At 45.3% G+C, this 20,045-nt stretch overlaps 1 protein-coding gene across 2 annotated transcripts in view; it reads right to left on the bottom strand.

The window, feature by feature from the left end:
* The window catches only part of dnah7 (dynein, axonemal, heavy chain 7), an 816,199-nt gene that overhangs the window by 399,845 nt on the left and 396,309 nt on the right, over positions 1–20,045 (bottom strand). For both annotated transcript variants that reach the window (XM_085985836.1, XM_085985837.1), the window contains exon 39: positions 4,291–4,510. In XM_085985836.1, the coding sequence (XP_085841962.1) occupies positions 4,291–4,510 (220 nt within the window). The remainder of the gene's footprint in view (positions 1–4,290; positions 4,511–20,045) is intronic.

Here is a 20,045-nt window from a genome sequence, read left to right as displayed (position 1 = left end):
CTGATGCCCTGCATTCCATTAGATCATTGCTTTCAACGGCTACTAATGTGACCCCCCATGAAAGGCTCTTTAACTATCCGCGGAGATCTACTACGGGATATTCGGTACCTTCATGGCTTACTATGCAGGGACCTGTGCTGCTTCGACGCCATGTTAGATTGTCAAAATATGATCCTTTAGTGGAGGAGGTGGAGCTGTTGGAGGCAAATTCCCAATATGCTCATATTCGATTCCAAGATGGGAAAGAAAGTACTGTTTCAATTAAAGACTTGGCTCCTTGTGGTGGCCAGCCCTCTTCTGAGGATATTAACAATAGTCATGATTCAGATAATGTGGATGTCGTCACAGATACTACGAATATTTCCAATCCTATTGCAGATAATTATAATTCTATTAGTCAGCCCTCGATGGATGTTCATGATCGTCCCAGTTTACCTCCTGATGGGATTTCCAATCCGGAAACCGTTGATAATCGGGATATGGATAGCCTTCCTGCAGAAGATACTTCCGTGTCTCCTGGTGTGGGAGGGCAAGGAATTTCACCAAGGTTAAGAAGGTCGACACGAACAAGATATCCGGTCGACCGATTGAAAATGGACTTTTAAAATAATTTGATAGTAATGTTTTAAAATTGTTGAAATATTATATTTGTATTGTTTTAGTTATAAATAATTAATTGTAAATTGTAAAGGCTACCTAGGTTGGAGTATGTTTTAAAAGGAGGGGTGAATGTGGTGATCATTCTTGTTTTGTAAGAAGCATTATAATTGGTTGCCTGTTTCCTGCCTTGAGAGATATGCTGTAAACTCATTGGTAGTTGATGTCATGTGATTTGTGGTGGCCATCTTAAATTCAGTTCTCTACAGCCTTGGTTGGGACTGGGTGTTGAAGATGTGCTGCTGGGTTTTTAAGGTTAATAAAGCCTAGATTTAGAAAGGCAAATCTACTCTTTATTTCAATCTGTCAAATGCTCTTGACATGAAATGTCAATCTGTGACATCACCTGTTGCCGGGTGGCCCTTAATTGGCCTGCTGAGCCCGCTGGGCAGGCTCAACAAGGTCAATCAAGTGAAAACCGCGTGGGTTGGCCACAACTCAATGGAGGTGGGACTACAACCCCGAAAGTTGTAGTCCCGCCTCCTACATGCCTCCAGAATCAAAATCCAGCCCATAGAGTACAAAAGCAAGGAAGTTATGATGAACCTGTATAAAACACTGGTTCGGCCTCAACTGGAGTATTGTGTCCAATTCTGGGCACTGTACTTTAGGAAGGATGTGAAGGCCTTGGAGAGGGTGCAGAAAAGATTTACGAGAATGGTTCCAGGGATGAAGGACTTCAGTTACGTGGATAGACTGGAAAAGCTGGGGTTGTTCTCCTTAGAGCAGAGAAGGTTGAGAGGAGATTTGATAGCGGTGTTCAAAATCATGAGGGGTCTAAACAGAGTAGATAGAGAGAAACTGTTCCCATTGGCGGAAGCGTCGAGAACCAGCGGACACAGATTTAAGGAGTTTGACAAAAGAACCAAAGGCGACATGAGGGAAAACTTTTTTACGCAGCAAGTGGTTAGGATCGGGAATGCACTGCCTGAAAGGGCTACGGGGAAAGGGCAGAGGAGCAGGAATAGCTGAAGCGCGCTTGATGGGCCGAATGGCCTCCTTCTGTACTGTAACCATTCTATGATTCTATAAGACAGCCCAAAACACTTTACAAGCAACAGATTACTTTTGAAGTTGAATCTCTGTTACTTTTGTAGGAAATACGGCAGCCAATTGACATAGCTGTTGGCTATTGTCAGCTATCGCGTGTAGGAGTCTGTAGGGCCACATGGGTGCCATCAATGATGTCCTGTACTTTGAGGAATCCTGTCATTTGTAAAAAGGTGGCATGCTCTCTCATACTGTTGCTGGCTGTCCTGGGAAATATGATAAAGGTCCTTGCTCTAGAAAGAAATGCATCAGTCACCCGCTTTACACACCTATGCACTGCATTTCAACTCATATTTCTGATGTCCCTTGTGGCACATCGGAATGAGATTGAGGCATAAATGTTGAGTGCTGTGGTGTGGTGGCCTTGATAGTTATTGGTAGCGATGTGCCTATACTGAATTTTGGTTGGTGACCAGGCACAACTCTGTCAAATCCTCTCTGGCGAACTGCATTCTACAAAGATAGTTCCTTTGACAATTCAGGTAAGTGCTCCTCTGCCTATATATTCAGGTCCAACTCTGTTGCAGCCTCACCTGCCAGGCACTCCTTCATTGTTACCCCTATTCTTCCTCCACAAGATGTAAATAGAAATGTTTGGAATACTTATGGCTTAAATTTTAATGGCAGTTCTAAATGCGTGGCACAAACACTGGCAATGTAAGGAGGGTTAAAAAACCAGTCCAAAGAAAATAAGAATACTGATATACTGCAGACTCCAAAAATATAAATATAAATGGATCTGTTCTCTTTTAAATTCCCATTGCTTTAAAGATAGATTTTAGTGTGACAAGTCAAACTTTGCATTCATATTTTTGCATTGCTTTCTTATTTTGTGACATTTGAATGGTTGCAGCAACTGGATTCTGTGTATCAGTGTGTATCTGAGAAAGTACATAAAATCAAAAGCAGCCGAAAAAGGGAACAATAGGAAAGAAAGGATAAACCATTTTGCATCCGCACGAATGAATGATTATAGCATTCCAAATTGTCTTCTGCGTGCACTGTGTTAACCGTGTGGCATTATCGATCATTTTCTTAGCAGCAACTAATCAGATCTCAGAATCACATTCCATTACACTTCCACAACAAAAAATGAAATTTTATGCAAGGTAGAATAACTCTAACCATTTTTAAAAAATGCAACTGAAATATAACTTAGGTGAATAATTGCACACATTTAAAAATTCAAGTTCTAGCTAAAATTTTAACTAAGCTGAAGCCTAGGCTATGGTCAACAGTATGGTCAACGGCAGGCAACGGCACATTTCAGGATGGTTCACAGACCGAGGGAGAGGGCGCATGGGTTCTCGGACGCAGGACTGGAGGTCCTGGTAGAGGAGGTATGATTTGGACAGGTTGGGTGATTGGGCAGAAGCATGGCAGATCCACTTTGGTGTCAAAAACAGGAAGGCAGATTATTATCTGAATGGCAATAGATTGGGAGAAGGGGAAGTGCAATGAGACCTGGATGTCCTTGTGCACCAGTCGCTGAAGGTAAGCATGCAGGTGCAGCAGGCGGTTAAGAAGGCAAATGGTATGTTGGCCTTCGTAACGAGAGGGTTTGAGTACAGGAACAAGGATGTCTTGCTGCAGTTGTACAGGGCCTTGGTGAGACCACATCTTGAGTATTGTGTGCAGTTTTGGTCGCCTTATCTGAGGAAGGATGTTCTTGCCATGGAGGGAGTGCAGCGAAGATTCACCAGGCTGATACCTGGGATGGCAGGAATGACGTATGAGGAGAGATTGGGTCAATTGGGCTTATACTCGCTGGAGTTTAGAAGAATGAGAGGGGATCTCATTGAAACTTATAAAATTCTAAAAGGACTAGACAGACTAGATGCGGGAAGGATGTTCCCAATGGTCAGGGAGTCCAGAACCAGGGGTCACAGTCTAAGGATAAGGGGTAAGCCATTTAGGACAGAGATGAGGAGGAATTTCTTCACCCAGAGACTGGTGAACCTGTGGAATTCTCTACCACAGAAGGCAGTAGAGGCCAATTCATTAAATATATTCAAGAAGGAGTTAGATATATTTTTTAAGGCTAAAGGGATCAAGGGATATGGAGAGAAGGCAGGAACAGGGTACTGAATTTGGATGATCAGCCATGATCTCACTGAATGGGAGCAGGTGCGAGGGGCCGAACGGCCTACTCCTGCCTTTATCTTATATATTTTTTCTATGTTTCTATATAGGTACAGAGGAGGAGGGATGTCCTGTATCCACAGGGGGAAAGGAAGCCACAGAGGGAAATAATGCGATAGATGTGGGAAGAGATCGCTGCGGAGGTCACAGCCAGGAGCCCCGCCCCCAGGACATGGCTCCAGTACCGCAGGAAATTTAACGATTGGCAGAGTGGTCAAGTCAAGAGCCTATTTCACATACGCACTTCTCAATAACTACACCACCACCAGCATCACAAACTCAACACACTTCATCCACCATCTAACTATACACTAACATTCACACACCCCATACTATTCCATCTATCACAGTCACACCAGCAAGCGTTTATTATTTTCACAGAAAATTAGATCACTAATAAACAGACCTAGCCCCACTAACGCATATAAAAAAAGATTTCACCTCATGAACCCAGAGACGCTTGATCACAGCTGGAGTTCCTGATGTCTCCGGACTTGAAAGACACACCCCCTGAATAACACGGGAAAAATCCCGCAGGTTAAACAGATAGTGAGACTTAGCCGGTGTTGGGAGGAGATTCTTCATTGCTTCCTTGTAAATACACAAAGTGGCATGAATGACCCGCGAAGTCAACATTTCAAATTGCGGTGGGAAAGAGAACCTAAACAAAAACACAATAAATGCAATCAAAATTAGAATATTATTTTAATAGGAGATACACAGGTTTTATTATTCATAAAAAGACAGTAGCACACATTTAATAGCCAGAAGTGCCAGCAATCTCATTATAGTTAAGCTGCAGATACTTTCAACTATATTATTAGACTAGCTGGGGGTGGGGGAGGGGGAGGGAGGGAAGGGGGAGCAGGAGGGGGGAGAGGGGAGGGGGGAGGGAAGGGGGTGTAGGGAAGGGAGGGGGGGAGAAGGTGGGGGAGAGGGGGAGAGGGGAGGGAGAGAGGGGAGGGAGAGGGAAGGAGAGAGAGAGAGAGAGAGGGAAGGAGAGAGAGAGAGAGGGAAGGAGAGAGAGACAGAGAGAGAGAGGGAAGGAGAGAGAGACAGAGAGAGAGAGGGAAGGAGAGAGAGACAGAGAGAGAGAGGGAAGGAGAGAGAGAGGGAAGGAGAGAGAGACAGACAGAGACAGAGAGGGAAGGGGAGAGAGCGACTGGGGGGAGAGAGAGAGAGAGAGACGGGAGAGAGAAAGAGTAGAGAGACTGGGGGGAGAGAGGGAGAGAGAGAGAGACGGGGAGATAGAGAGAGAGAGAGAGAGACTGGGGAGATAGAGAGAGAGACACACCGGCACAAATGACCTAAGGGCCCAGCAGAAAAGGGTAGCAACATCGCTCGGATCAGTGATTGAGAAGGCAAGCGACACCTTCCCAAACACTAGAATCACTGTTTCCACACTATTGCCGAGAAGAGACTTCAACAACAAAACAATCCATGAGATAAATGCAAGCATAGCAAGAGACTGTGAATTAAAACATAACGTGCACCTGGCCCAACAGCCCACCCTTGATGTGGAATGTCTTTACGACCAAGTCCATATCCACAGGAAGCGAATGTCGGTCTTTGCGAAGGCCCTGAAGGACGTCGCTTTTAATCGGGTCCACACCCAGACCCCAAGAGGACCCCCCCCCCGATCACCAAAGACCAACGGGATATAGACCAGCACTACTACAGAGACCACCGCCACACCAACCGGGACCAGAGAGGATCCCCACGCACAACAACAATGTCGGACCTGCACCACTCCTGTCCTACAGGGGAACAGGACCACCGCCAGCCAGGCAGAGGGAGAGTTGCTCAGGTCGTATGCAATACCACAGGCAGAGACAATCCATTAAGAGACATAATGCAGACGATCAGCAGCATCTACTCCCGCCTTATGGATCAGAAAAAAATAAGGACTAGTTGTTAGAAAGAGTTGTAACCAATTATCCTCAGCATTTATAGACAATTGAAATGTTCTTTTTTCCCCATTTAGACACGACAAACACATATCACTATTTATTATATTTTAACCCATCACAGTAAAAGATCAATTTTAGCATGAAATCCTTATATATCTCAACCTGGAATATCCAAGGTCTACGCTCTTCTATGATTGGCATGAAGAGTGGGACCCCAGAGTTCCTAGATGAGATTAAAGATCTAGATATTATCTTTTTACAGGAAACCTGGTACATAGAAACATAGAAGATAGGAGCAGGAGTAGGCCATTCGGCCCTTCGAGCCTGCTCCGCCATTCAACGAGATCATGGCTGATCATCCAAACCCTAGCACCCGGTCCCTACACCGACAGCCATCCCACCCAAGCCCTATCCCCGTAACCCCGTAACCCCACGTATTTAATCCCCCCTAACACTAAGGGCCAATTTTTATCATGGCCAATCAACCTAACCCGCACATCTTTGGACTGTGGGAGGAAACCGGAGCACCCGGAGGAAACCCACGCAAACACGGGGAGAATGTGCAAACTCCACACAGACAGTCACGCGAGGCCGGATTTGAACCCGGGTCCCTGGCGCTGTGAGGCAACAGTGCTAACCACTGGTGTAGAGGAGAAGGGCACACTGGCTGTCCCATTGGGTACACAGAGCTGGTGGTCCCCTCCAATAAATTGCCAGGAGTAACCCAGGGCAGAGAATCTGGAGGCATAGTGATTTGGCTTAAAGCAGAGCTTAGGAATTACATTAAATTTATAAAAAAGGGCGAAAACCACCTATGGCTCAAAATTAAGAGGGGCATCATCTCTAGCATGAAAGATGTTTTCATTTGCACACTCTATATCCCCCCGACAGAATCCTCGTACTTCAAAGAGGACACCTTCTCCAACATAGAGAGGGAGATTATCCAATTCCAGGCCCAGGGAAATATGTTGATCTGTGGTGACCTCAACTCAAGAACTGGCGAAGAACCAGACTTCACCAATAATCAGGGGAATAATTACATATTTGGGAATAACCACTTTGATCTCCCTTCCAATCCACACAGGCATAACTGCGACAAACAGACAAATGCTAACGGAAAACAGCTCCTGCAGCTCTGGCGAAGCCTGGGTCTGTACATTGTCAATGGTAGGTTCATGGGAGACTACCTAGGAAGATCCACCTATTGCTCACCTCTTGGCTTCAGCACCGTAGACTATATGATTACGGATCTGGACCCATCCTCTTTCAGAGCATTCACAGTCAAACAACACTGTCAGATCACAGTCAAATTACTGCATATCTTAAAAGGACAGAAACAACCAACACAGAAACACAACCCAGTAAGCTGTACAACATTAAAAAATCCTACAAATGGGCCAAAAACAGCACGGAAAAATACCAGAAAGCAATTAGCAATCAATCAACTCAAGCTCTCTTAGACACCTTTCTGGAAAATACATACACACACAATAAAGAAGGCGTAAACCGGGCAGTGAATAACCTAAATAATATTTTTGATAATTTGGCATCAATGTCAAACTTGAAAGTTCGCAAGAACAAACCCAAAACAAAAAACTACGAAAAATGGTTTGACTCCGATTGCCAGAACATGAGGAAAAAACTCAGAAAAATATCAAACCAAAAACACAGACAACCAGAAAATGAGGAATTACGCCTAACTTATTGTCAGGCACTAACACAATACAAAAACACACTCAGAACCAAGAAAGAGCAGTATATTAAGAATACACTCATCTCCATTGAGGAATCCATTGATTCCAATTGTTTCTGGGACAACTGGAATACATTACACACAAAACAACACGACGAATTGGCCATTCAAAACGGAGACACATGGGAAAACCATTTTGAAAAATTATACCAGAAAAACACACTAAGCCCAGAGCAATACCAAATATGCGAAAAACTGGAAAAGCTCAAATTTGCCATAAAAGATAACCAAAACCCGATAGACCCCATAATATCTGAAAAAGAGCTATTTGAAAAACTGAAGGACCTGCGACCAGGAAAAGCTTGCAGTGCAGACGGCATCCTAAGCGAGATGATTAAACACACGGACGATAAAATGAAATTGGCTATACTGAAACTCTTCAACTTGGCTCTGAGTGTCGGTTACTTCCCTGATATCTGGAACAAAGGACTCATAACGCCCATATACAAAAGTGGAGACAAAGTTGGCCCAAATAACTATCGAGGCATCTGTGTAAACAGTAACCTGGGGAAGGTTTTCTGTAGTATCATAAACAAAAGACTTATAAACTTCCTTGAGGAGCACAATTTCTTGAGTAAAAGCCAAATTGGATTCCTACCAAACTATAGAACATCAGATCATATCTTCACACTGCAGACCCTAATTGACAAACATGTTCATCAAAACAAAAGCAAAATTTTTGCCTGCTTTATAGATTTCCAGAAGGCTTTCGATTCCATCTGGCACGACGGTCTATTCTTGAAACTTATTGAAAGTGGTGTAGGGGGAAAAACATATGATGTAATTAAATCAATGTATACAAACAATAAATGTGCAGTTAAAATTGGAGACAAACAAACAAAATACTTCCCACAGGGGTGTGGTGTGACGCAGGGCTCGCCCATCTCACCGACACTCTTTAATATTTACATAAATGAATTGGCAAAACTACTTGAACAATCTACAGCACCCTGCCGCACCCTATATGAATCCAAGGTTAAATTCCTCCTCTATGCAGATGACCTGGTTCTGCTGTCACCAACTAAGGAGGGTCTACAGCAGAACCTGGATCTGCTAGAGTCATTCTGTCAGACCTGGGCCCTGACAATAAACCCCAAAAAAACCAAAGGCCTTGTGTTCCAGCAAAGATCCAGACATCAGGGACCCAGAATAAATTTCACACTAGGAACAACTAAAATTGAACAAACCACTAACTACACATACTTGGGCTTAAAAATCAGCTCTACGGGAAATTTTCATCTGGCTGTGAATGAACTGAAAGAGAATGCTAGAAGGGCTTTCTATGCCATTAAAAAATCAATCCAAATAGAAATCCCGATTAGAATTTGGCTCAAAATTTTTAAATCAGTAATTGAACCAATTGCACTCTATGGCAGTGAGGTGTGGGGACCGCTAACACAACAAGAATTTGCAAAATGGGACAAACACCCAATTGAGATCCTACATGCAGAATTCTTTAAAAGCATCCTCCGGACTCAAAGGAAAACCGTAAACAATGCATGCAGGGCAGAACTAGGCCAATATCCATTAATAATTACTATCCAAAAAAGAGCCACCAAATTTTGGAAACACCTAAAAATGAGCAACCCCCACTGCTATCATTACGAAGCCCTGAAATGCCAAGAGAGGACCATAAAGAAGAATACCCTCAGTCAACTAGTCCTGGGACTCAGTGAAGTAACTACTAACACTACTAACAATAACCAGCCCCAGGACAGTGACATCGTAGCACAGAGAATTCGACCCAACACAATTGTCACTAAGCAAAAGGAAAAAAGCTGTCATATTGGGCAGAAACAACAAAAACCCAAAACAAACTCATTTGCTACTTGGCCCTAAACAGACAATACAACATGGCTGAATACCTGACCATGGTAAAGGATAGCAAACTGAGAAAAACCTTAACAAGGTACAGACTTAGTGAACAAAGCCTGGCCATCGAAAAAGGCAGACACAGACAGACCCGGCTGCCAAGAGAGGACAGGATATGCTCTCACTGCAGTCAGGGAGTGGTGGAGACAGAGATGCACTTCCTCACAGCTTGTGGAAAATATCAGGGCATCAGGGAGAATTTCTACCAAAAATTCACAAAAATATGCCCTGAATTCAGAAATTTGAATGACGACCAAAAACTCCCATACCTACTAGGGGAACAGAGAAATTGTGTAACCTTAGCGGCACACTATGTTACAGCTTGCCATAAACAGAGGGACAACCATTAAACCTAAAAGAGTATATACAAATTATACGAATGTATATTTATACACTCAGGGATATATCTGTTTATACACTGTATGGATAGATCTGCGTTTATGTGTTCAACCATAAATGTTTTTCGATGCTTTGGCAACAAAAGATGTACCTTATCATGCCAATAAAGCGATTTGAATTGAATTGAATTGAATTGACTGAGGGGGGAGAGAGAGAGTAGAGAGACTGGGGGCAGAGAGAAGAGAGAGACTGGGGAGAGAGAGAGAGAGAGACTGAAGGGGGAGAGAGAGAGCGACTCGGGGAGAGAGAGAGACGGGGAGAGAGAGAGAGACGGGAGAGAGAGAGAGAGAGTAGAGAGACTGGGGTGAGAGAGAGGAGAGAGACTGGGGAGAGAGAGAGAGAGACTGGAGGAGAGAAAGGAGAGAGACTGGGGAGAGAGAGAGACTGGGGAGAGAGAGAGACTGGGGGAGAGAGACGGGGGAGAGAGAGAGAGAGATGGGGGAAGGGAGAGAGAGAGACTGGGAGACAGAGAGAGAGATAGAGAGACGGAGAGCGAGAGAGAGATTGGGGGGAGAGAGAGAGAGACTGGAGGAGAGAGCGAGACGGAGAGAGAAAGAGACTGGGAGAGCGAGACTGGAGGAGGGAGAGTCTGGAGGAGAGAGAGAGACTGGGAGACTGGGGGAGAGAGAGAGAGAGAGACTGAGGGGGGAGAGAGAGAGAGACGAGGCGAGAGAGAGAAACTGGGGGAGAGAGAGAGAGAGAGAGACTGGGGGAAGAGATAGAGAGACTGGGAGACAGAGAGAGAGAGACTGGGAGACAGAGAGAGAGATAAAGAGATGGGGAGAGAGAGAGAGATTGGGGGGAGAGAGAGGGAGAGGGCTAGAAATTCGGTATTGCCCCGTTTGGAGAGGGAAGGAGAGAGAGACAGAGAGAGAGAGGGAAGGAGAGAGAGAGAGAGAGGGAAGGAGAGAGAGAGGGAGGGAAGGAGAGAGAGAGAGAGAGAGGGAAGGAGAGAGAGACAGAGAGAGGGAAGGAGAGAGAGACAGAGAGGGAAGGAGAGAGAGAGACAGAGAGAGAGGGAAGGAGAGAGAGAGAGAGAGAGAGAGAGGGGGAAGGAGAGAGACAGAGACAGAGAGGGAAGGAGAGAGAGAGACTGGGGGAGAGTGAGAGAGACGGGGAGAGAGAAAGAGTAGATAGACTGGGGTAGAGAGGGAGAGAGAGAGAGACGGGGAGATAGAGAGAGAGAGAGAGAGACTGGGGAGATAGAGAGAGAGACTGAGGGGGGAGAGAGAGAGACTGGGGTAGAGAGAGAGAGACAGGGGCGAGAGAGAGTAGAGAGACTGGGGGAGAGAGAGGAGAGGGACTTGGGAGAGAGAGACTGGGGGAGAGAGAGAGAGAGACCGGGGGGGGGGAAGAGAGAGGGACTGGGGGAGAGAGAGAGCGACTGAGGGGAGAGAGAGATAGAGACCCAGGGGGGGGGGGAGAGAGGGAGAGACTGGGAGAGAGAAAGAGAGAGGCTGGGGAGATAGAGAGAGAGAGACTGAGGGGGAGAGAGAGAGCGAATGAGGGGGAGAGAGAGAAACTGGGGGAGAGAGAGAGAGAGACAGGGAGAGAGAAGAGAGGTAGAGAGACTGGGGGAGAGAGAGGAGAGAGACTGGGGAGAGAGAGAGAGCGACTGACAGGGAGAGAGAGAGAGAGAGACGGGGAGAGAGAGAGACACAGCAGACACAGACAGACCCGACTGCCAAGAGAGGACAGGATATGCTCTCACTGCAGTCAGGGAATCCAAGGTTAAATTCCTCCTCAATGCAGACGACCTGGTTCTGCTGTCACCAACTAAGGAGGGTCTACAGCAGAACCTGGATCTGCTGGAGTCGTACTGCCAGACTTGGGCCCTGACAATAAATCCCCAAAAAACCAAAGTCCTTGTGCTCCAGCAAAGATCCAGACATCAGGGACCCAAAAATAAATTTCACAATAGGAACAACCAAAATTGAACAAACCACTAACTACACATACTTGGGCTTAAAAATCAGTTCTACGGGAAACTTCAAACTGGCTATGAATGAAGTGAAAGAGAAAGCAAGAAGGGCTTTCTATGCCATTAAAAAATCAATCCAAATAGAAATCCCAATTAGCATTTGGCTGAAAATTTTAAAATCAGTAATTGAACCAATTGCACTCTATGGCAGTGAGGTGTGGGGACCGCTAACACAACAAGAATTTGCAAAATGGGACAAACACCCAATTGAGATCCTACATGCAGAATTCTGTAAAAGTATCCTCCGGACTCAAAGGAAAACAGTAAACAACGCATGCAGGGCAGAACTAGGCCAATATCCATTAATAATCACTATCCAAAAAAGAGCCACCAAATTTTGGAAACACCTAGAAATGAGCAACCCCCAATGCTATCACTACGATGCCCTGAAATGCCAAGAGATGACCATAAAAAAAGAATACCCTCAGTCAACTAGTCCTGGGACTCAGTGAAGTAACTACTAACACTACTAACAATAACCAGCCCCAGGACAGTGACAGCGTAACACACAGAATTCGACCCAACACAATCGTCGCTAAGCAAAAGGAAAAATATCTGACATATTGGGCAGAAACAACAAAAACCCAAAGCAAACTCAATTGCTACTTGGCCCTAAACAGACAATACAACATAGCTGATTACCTGACCATGGTAAAGGACAGCAAACTGAGAAAAATCTTGACAATGTACAGACTTAGTGAACATAGCCTGGCGATCGGAAAAGGTAGACACAGGCAGACCCGGCTACCAAGAGAGGACAGGATATGCTCTCACTGCAGCCAGGGAATGGTGGAGACAGAGATGCACTTCCTCACAGCTTGTAGAAAATATCAGGGCATAAGGGAGAATTTCTACCCAAAATTTACAAAAATATGCCCGGAATTCAGAAATTTGAATGACGACCAAAAACTCCCATACCTACTAGGGGAAGAGAGAAACTGCGTAACACTAGCGGCACACTATGTTACAGCTTGCCATAAACAGAGGGACAACCACTAAAGATAAGATAAGAGTATATGTAAATTATATGAAAGTATATTTATACACACAGGGATATATCTGTTTATACACTGTATGGATAGATCTGTATTTTTGTGAACAAACATGAATGTTTTCTGATGCTTTGGCAACATAAGATGTAACTTGTCATGCCAATAAAGCGATTTGAATTGAATTGAATTGAATTGAGTGGTGGAGACAGAGAGACACTTCCTCACAGCTTGTGGAAAATATCAGGGCATCAGGGAGAATTTCTACCAAAAATTCACAAAAATATGCACTGAATTCAGAAATTTGAATGACGACCAAAAACTCCCATACCTACTAGGGGACGAGAGAAGTTGTGTAACCTTAGCGGCACACTATGTTACAGCTTGCCATAAACAGAGGGACAACCAGTAAACCTAAGAAAAGAGTATATACAAATTATACGAATGTATATTTATACACTCAGGGATATATCTGTTTATACATTGTATGAATAGGTCTGCGTTTATGTGTTCAACCATAAATGTTTTTCGATGCTTTGGGAACATAAGATGTACCTTATCATGCCAATAAAGCGATTTCAATTGAATTGAATTGAATTGAGAGGGAGAGACTGGGGGAGAGAGAGAGACTGGGGAGATAGAGAGAGAGAGACTGAGGGGGGAGAGAGAGAGACTGAGGGGGGAGAGAGAGAGAGACGGGGAGAGAGAGAGAAACTGGGGGGAGAGAGAGAGAGACTGGGGGAAGAGATAGAGAGACTGGGAGACAGAGAGAGAGAGACTGGGAGTGAGAGAGAGAGATTGGGATTGTGAGAGAGAGAGACTGGGAGTGAGAGAGAGAGAGAGAGACTGGGAGTGTGAGAGAGAGAGAGATTGGGAGTGTGTGTGAGAGAGAGAGAGACAGGGAGTGAGAGAGAGAGAGATTGGGAGTGTGAGAGAGGGACTGGGAGTGTGAGAGAGAGAGAGACTGGGAGTGTGAGAGAGAGAGAGAGATTGGGAGTGTGAGAGAGAGAGATTTGGAGTGTGAGAGAGAGAGATTGGGAGTGTGAGAGAGAGAGATTGGGAGTGTGAGAGAGAGAGAGATTGGGAGTGTGAGAGAGAGAGATTGGGAGTGTGTGAGAGAAAGATTGGGAGTGTGAGAGAGAGATTGGGAGTGTGAGAGAGAGAGATTGGGGGTGTGAGAGAGGGAGATTGGGAGTGTGAGAGAGAGAGACTGGGAGTGAGAGAGAGAGAGATTGGAAGTGTGAGAGAGAGAGAGAGATTGGGAGTGTGAGAGAGAGAGACTGGGAGTGAGAGAGAGAGAGATTGGGACTGTGAGAGAGAGAGAGATTGGGAGTATGAGAGAGAGACTGGGAGTGTGAGAGAGAGACTGGGAGTGTGAGAGAGAGAGAGAGACTGGGAGTCAGAGAGAGAGATTGGGAGTGTGAGAGAGAGAGAGATTGGGAGTGTGAGAGAGAGAGATTAGGAGTGTGAGAGAGAGAATGGGAGCGTCAGAGAGAGAGAGACTGGGAGTGAGAGAGAGAGAGATTGGGAGTGTGAGAGAGAGAGACTGGGAGTGAGAGAGAGAGAGAGACTGGGAGTGTGAGAGAGAGAGAGACTGGGAGTGTGAGAGAGAGAGAGATTGGAAGTGTGTGAGAGAGAGAGAGATTGGGAGTGTGAGAGAGAGAGAGATTGGGAGTGTGAGAGAGAGAAAGATTGGGAGTATGTGAGAGAAAGATTGGGAGTGTGAGAGAGAGATTGGGAGTGTGAGAGAGAGAGATTGGGAGTGTGAGAGAGGGAGATTGGGAGTGTGAGAGAGAGAGACTGGGAGTGTGTGAGAGAGAGAGACTGGGAGTGTGTGAGAGAGAGAGACTGGGAGTGTGAGAGAGAGAGATTGGAAGTGTGAGAGAGAGAGAGAGATTGGGAGTGTGAGAGAGAGAGACTGGGAGTGAGAGAGAGAGAGAGATTGGGAGTGTGAGAGAGAGAGAGATTGGGAGTGTGAGAGAGAGAGAGATTGGGAGTATGAGAGAGAGACTGGGAGTGCGAGAGAGAGACTGGGAGTGTGAGAGAGAGAGAGAGACTGGGAGTGAGAGAGAGAGATTGGGAGTGTGAGAGAGAGAGAGATTGGGAGTGTGAGAGAGAGAGATTAGGAGTGTGAGAGAGAGAATGGGAGCGTCAGAGAGAGAGAGACTGGGAGTGAGAGAGAGAGAGATTGGGAGTGTGAGAGAGAGAGACTGGGAGTGAGAGAGAGAGAGAGACTGGGAGTGTGAGAGAGAGAAAGATTGGGAATGTGAGAGAGAGAGAGATTGGGAGTGTGAGAGAGAGAGAGATTGGGAGTGTGAGAGAGAGAGATTGGGAGTGTGTGAGAGAAAGATTGGGAGTGTGAGAGAGAGATTGGGAGTGTGAGAGAGAGAGATTGGGAGTGTGAGACAGGGAGATTGGGAGTGTGAGAGAGAGAGACTGGGAGTGTGTGAGAGAGAGAGACTGGGAGTGTGTGAGAGAGAGAGAGGCTGGGAGTGTGAGAGAGAGAGATTGGAAGTGTGAGAGAGAGAGAGATTGGGAGTGTGAGAGAGAGAGACTGGGAGTGAGAGAGAGAAAGATTGGGAGTGTGAGAGAGAGAGAGATTGGGAGTGTGATAGAGAGAGAGGGAGTGTGAGAGAGAGAGAGACTGGGAGTGAGAGAGAGAGATTGGGAGTGTGAGAGAGAGATTGGGAGTGTGAGAGAGAGAGATTGGGAGTGTGAGAGAGAGAGAGATTGGGAGTGTGTGAGAGAGAGAGACTGGGAGTGAGAGAGAGAGAGATTGGGAGTGTGAGAGAGAGAGAGATTGGGAGTGTGTGAGAGAGAGAGACTGGGAGTGTGAGAGAGAGAGATTGGAACAACAAGAATTTGCAAAATGGGACAAACACCCAATTGAGATCCTACATGCAGAATTCTGTAAAGGTATCCTCCGGACTCAAAGGAAAACAGTAAACAATGCATGCAGGGCGGAACTAGGCCAATATCCATTAATAATCACTATCCAAAAAAGAGCCACCACATTTTGGAATCACCTACAAATGAGCAACCCCCAATGCTATCACTACGACGCCCTGAAATGCCAAGAGCTGACCATAAAGAAGAATACCCTCAGTCAACTAGTCCTGGGACTCAGTGAAGTAACTACTAACAATACTAACAATAACCAGCCCCAGGACAGTGACAGGGTAACACAAAGAATTCGACCCAACACAATCGTCGCTAAGCAAAAGGAAAAATATCTGACATATTGGGCAGAAACAACAAAAACCCAAAGCAAACTCAATTGCTACTTGGCCCTAAACAGACAATACAACATAGCTGATTACCTGACCATGGTAAAGGATAACAAACTGAGAAGAACCTTGACAAGGTACAGACTTAGCGAACATAGCCTAGCGATCGAAAAAGGCAGACACAGGCAGACCAGGCTGCCAAGAGAAGACAGGATATGCGCTCACTGCAGTCAGGGAGTAGTAGAGACAGAGATGCACTTCCTCACAGCCTGTGGAAAATATCAGGGCATCAGGGAGAATTTCTACCAAAAATTCTCACAAATATGCCCTGAATTCAGAAATCTGAATGACAACCAAAAACTCCCATTCCTACTGGGGGAGGAGAGAAGCTGTGTAACACTGGCGGCACACTATGTTACAGCTTGCCATGAACAGAGGGACAACCACTAAATATAAGAAAAGAGTATATCTAAATTATATGAAAGTGTATTTATACACTCAGGGATATATCTGTTTATACACTGTATGGATAGATCTGTATTTTTGTGAACAAACATGAATGTTTTCCGATGCTTTGGCAACATAAGATGTAACTTGTCATGCCAATAAAGTGATTTGAATTGAATTGAATTGAATTGAATTGAATTGAATTGAATTGAATTGAATTGAATTGAGAGAGAGAGACTGGGAGTGAGAGAGAGAGAGAGAGAGAGAGAGACTGGGAGTGGGAGTGAGAGAGTTGGAGAGAGAGACTGGGAGTGAGAGAGAGAGACTGGGAGTGTGAGAGAGAGAGAGAGAGAGAGAGACTGGGAGTGGGAGTGAGAGAGTTGGAGAGAGAGACTGGGAGTGAGAGAGAGAGAAACTGGGAGTGTGGGAGAGAGAGAGAGAGTGGGAGTGTGTGAGAGAGAGAGTGGGAGTGTGAGAGAGAGAGAGTGGGAGTGTGAGAGAGAGAGTGTGTGAGAGAGAGAGAGAGAGAGTGGGTGTGTGTGAGAGAGAGAGAGAGAGTGGGAGTGTGTGAGCCAGAGAGAGAGTGTGGGAGTGTGTGAGAGAGAGAGAGAGAGACTGGGAGTGTGTGAGAGGGAGAGCGAGACTGGGAGTGTTGGAGATAGAGAGAGAGACTGGGAGTGTGAGAGAGAGAGAGAGACTGTGTGTGAGAGAGAGAGAGAGTGGGAGTGTGTGTGTGTGAGAGAGAGAGAGAGTGGGAGTGTGTGAGAGAGAGAGATTGGGAGTGTCAGAGAGAGAGAGACTGGGAGTGAGAGAGAGAGAGAGACTGGGAGTGTGAGTGAGAAAGATTGGGAGTGTGAGAGAGAGAGAGATTGGGAGTGTGAGAGAGAGAGATTGGGTGTGTGAGAGAGAGAGAGATTGGGAGTGTGAGAGAGAGAGAGATTGGGAGTGTGTGAGAGAGAGAGATTGGGAGTATGTGTGAGAGAGAGAGAGATTGAGAGTGTGAGAGAGAGAGAGACTGGGAGTTAGAGAGAGAGAGAGATTGGGAGTGTGAGAGAGAGAGAGAGATTGGGAGTGTGAGAGAGGGAGAGATTGGGAATGTGAGAGAGAGATTGGGAGTGAGAGAGAGAGAGACTGGGAGTGAGAGAGAGAGAGATTGGGAATGTGTTCCAGCAAAGATCCAGACATCAGGGACCCAAAATAAATTTCACACTAGGAACAACCAAAATTGAACAAACCACTAACTACACATACTTGGGCTTAAAAATCAGTTCTACGGGAAATTTCAAACTGGCTGTGAATGAACTGAAAGAGACAGCAAGAAGGGCTTTCTATGCCATTAAAAAACCAATCCAAATAGAAATCCCAATTAGCATTTGGCTCAAAATTTTCAAATCAGTAATTGAACCAATTGCACTCTATGGCAGTGAGGTGTGGGGACCGCTAACACAACAAGAATTTGCAAAATGGGACAAACACCCAATTGAGATACTACATGCAGAATTCTGTAAAAGTATCCTCCGGACTCAAAGGAAAACCGTAAACAATGCATGCAGGGCAGAACTAGGTCAATATCCATTAATAATCACTATCCAAAAAAGAGCCACCAAATTTTGGAAACACCTAGAAATGAGCAACCCCCAATGCTATCATTACGAAGCCCTGAAATGCCAAGAGAGGACCATAAAGAAGAATACCCTCAGTCAACTAGTCCTGGGACTCAGTGAAGTAACTACTAACACTACTAACAATAACCAGCCCCAGGACAGTGACAGCGTAACACAAAGAATTCGACCCAACCCAATCGTCGCTAAGCAAAAGGAAAAATATCTGTCATATTGGGCAGAAACAACAAAAACCCAAAGCAAACTCAATTGCTACTTGGCCCTAAACAGACAATACAACATGGCTGATTACCTGACCATGGTAAAGGATAGCAAACTGAGAAAAACTTTGACAATGTACAGACTTAGTGAACATAACCTGGCGATCGAAAAAAGTAGACACAGACAGACCCGGCTACCAAGAGGACAGGATATGCTCTCACTGCAGTCAGGGAGTGGTGGAGACAGAGATGCACTTCCTCACAGCTTGTAGAAAATATCAGGGCATAAGGGAGAATTTCTACCCAAAATTCACAAAAATATGCCCGGAATTCAGAAATTTGAATGACGACCAAAAACTCCCATACCTACTAGGGGAAGAGAGAAATTGCGTAACACTAGCGGCGCACTATGTTACAGCTTGCCATAAACAGAGGGACAACCACTAAATATAAGAAAAGAGTATATCTAAATTATATGAAAGTATATTTATACACTCAGGGATATATCTGTTTATACACTGTATGGATAGATCTGTATTTTTGTGAACAAACATGTATGTTTTCCGATGCTTTGGCAACATAAGATGTAACTTGTCATGCCAATAAAGCGATTTGAATTGAATTGAATTGAATTGAGAGAGAGACTGGGAGTGTGAGAAAGAGAGAGACTGGGAGTGAGAGAGAGAGAGATTGTGAGTGTGAGAGAGAGAGAGATTGGGAGAGTGAGAGAGAGAGAGATTGGGAGTGTCAGAGAGAGAGAGACTGGGAGTGAGAGGGAGAGAGATTGGGAGTGTGAGAGAGAGAGACTGGGAGTGAGAGAGAGAGAGTGACTGGGAGTGTGAGAGAGAGAAAGATTGGGAGTGTGAGACAGAGCGAGATTGGGAGTGTGAGAGAGAGAGAACGGGACTGTGAGAGAGAGAGAGACTGGGAGTGTGAGAGAGAGAGAGATTGGGAGTGTGAGAGAGAGAGAGATTGGGAGTGTGTGAGAGAGAGAGAGAGAGAGAGTGGGAGTGTGAGAGAGAGAGAGATTGGGAGTGTGTGAGAGAGAGAGACTGGGAGTGTGAGAGAGAGACATTGGGAGTGTGAGAGAGAGAGAGACTGGGAGTGAGTGAGAGAGAGAGAGAGAGAGAGATTGGGAATGTGAGAGAGAGAGAGAGATACTGGGAGTGTGAGAGAGAGAGATTGGCTATACTGAAACTCTTCAACTTGGTTCTGAGTGTCGGTTACTTCCCTGATATCTGGAACAAAGGTTTCATAACGCCCATATACAAAAGTGGGGATAAAGGTGACCCAAATAACTATCGAGGCATCTGTGGAAACAGTAACCTGGGGAAGGTTTTCTGTAGTATCATAAACAAAAGACTTATAAACCTCCTTGAGGAGCACAATGTCTTCAGTAAAAGCCAAATTGGATTCCTGCCAAACTATAGAACATCAGATCATATCTTCACCCTACAGACCCTAATTGACAAACACGTTCATCAAAACAAAAGCAAAATCTACGCATGCTTTATAGATTTCCAGAAGGCTTTCGATTCCATCTGGCACGACGGCCTATTCCTGAAACTTATCGAAAGCGGGGTAGGGGGAAAAACATATGATGTAATTAAATCAATGTATACAAACAACAAATGTGCAGTTAAAATTGGAGACAAACAAACAAAATACTTCCCACAGGGGCGGAGGGTGACGCAGGGCTCGCCAATCTCACCGACACTCTTTAATATTTACATAAATGAATTGGCAAAACTACTTAAACAATCTACAGCACCCGGCCTCACCCTATATGAATCCAA

Source organism: Somniosus microcephalus, chromosome 4 (assembly GCF_052327205.1).
Source record: "Somniosus microcephalus isolate GS21.2 chromosome 4, FLI_Smic_1.0, whole genome shotgun sequence".
Lineage (NCBI taxonomy): Eukaryota > Metazoa > Chordata > Chondrichthyes > Squaliformes > Somniosidae > Somniosus > Somniosus microcephalus.
The sequence above is the reverse complement of the archived record's forward strand: the minus strand, read 5'-3'. Positions and strand labels throughout refer to the sequence as shown.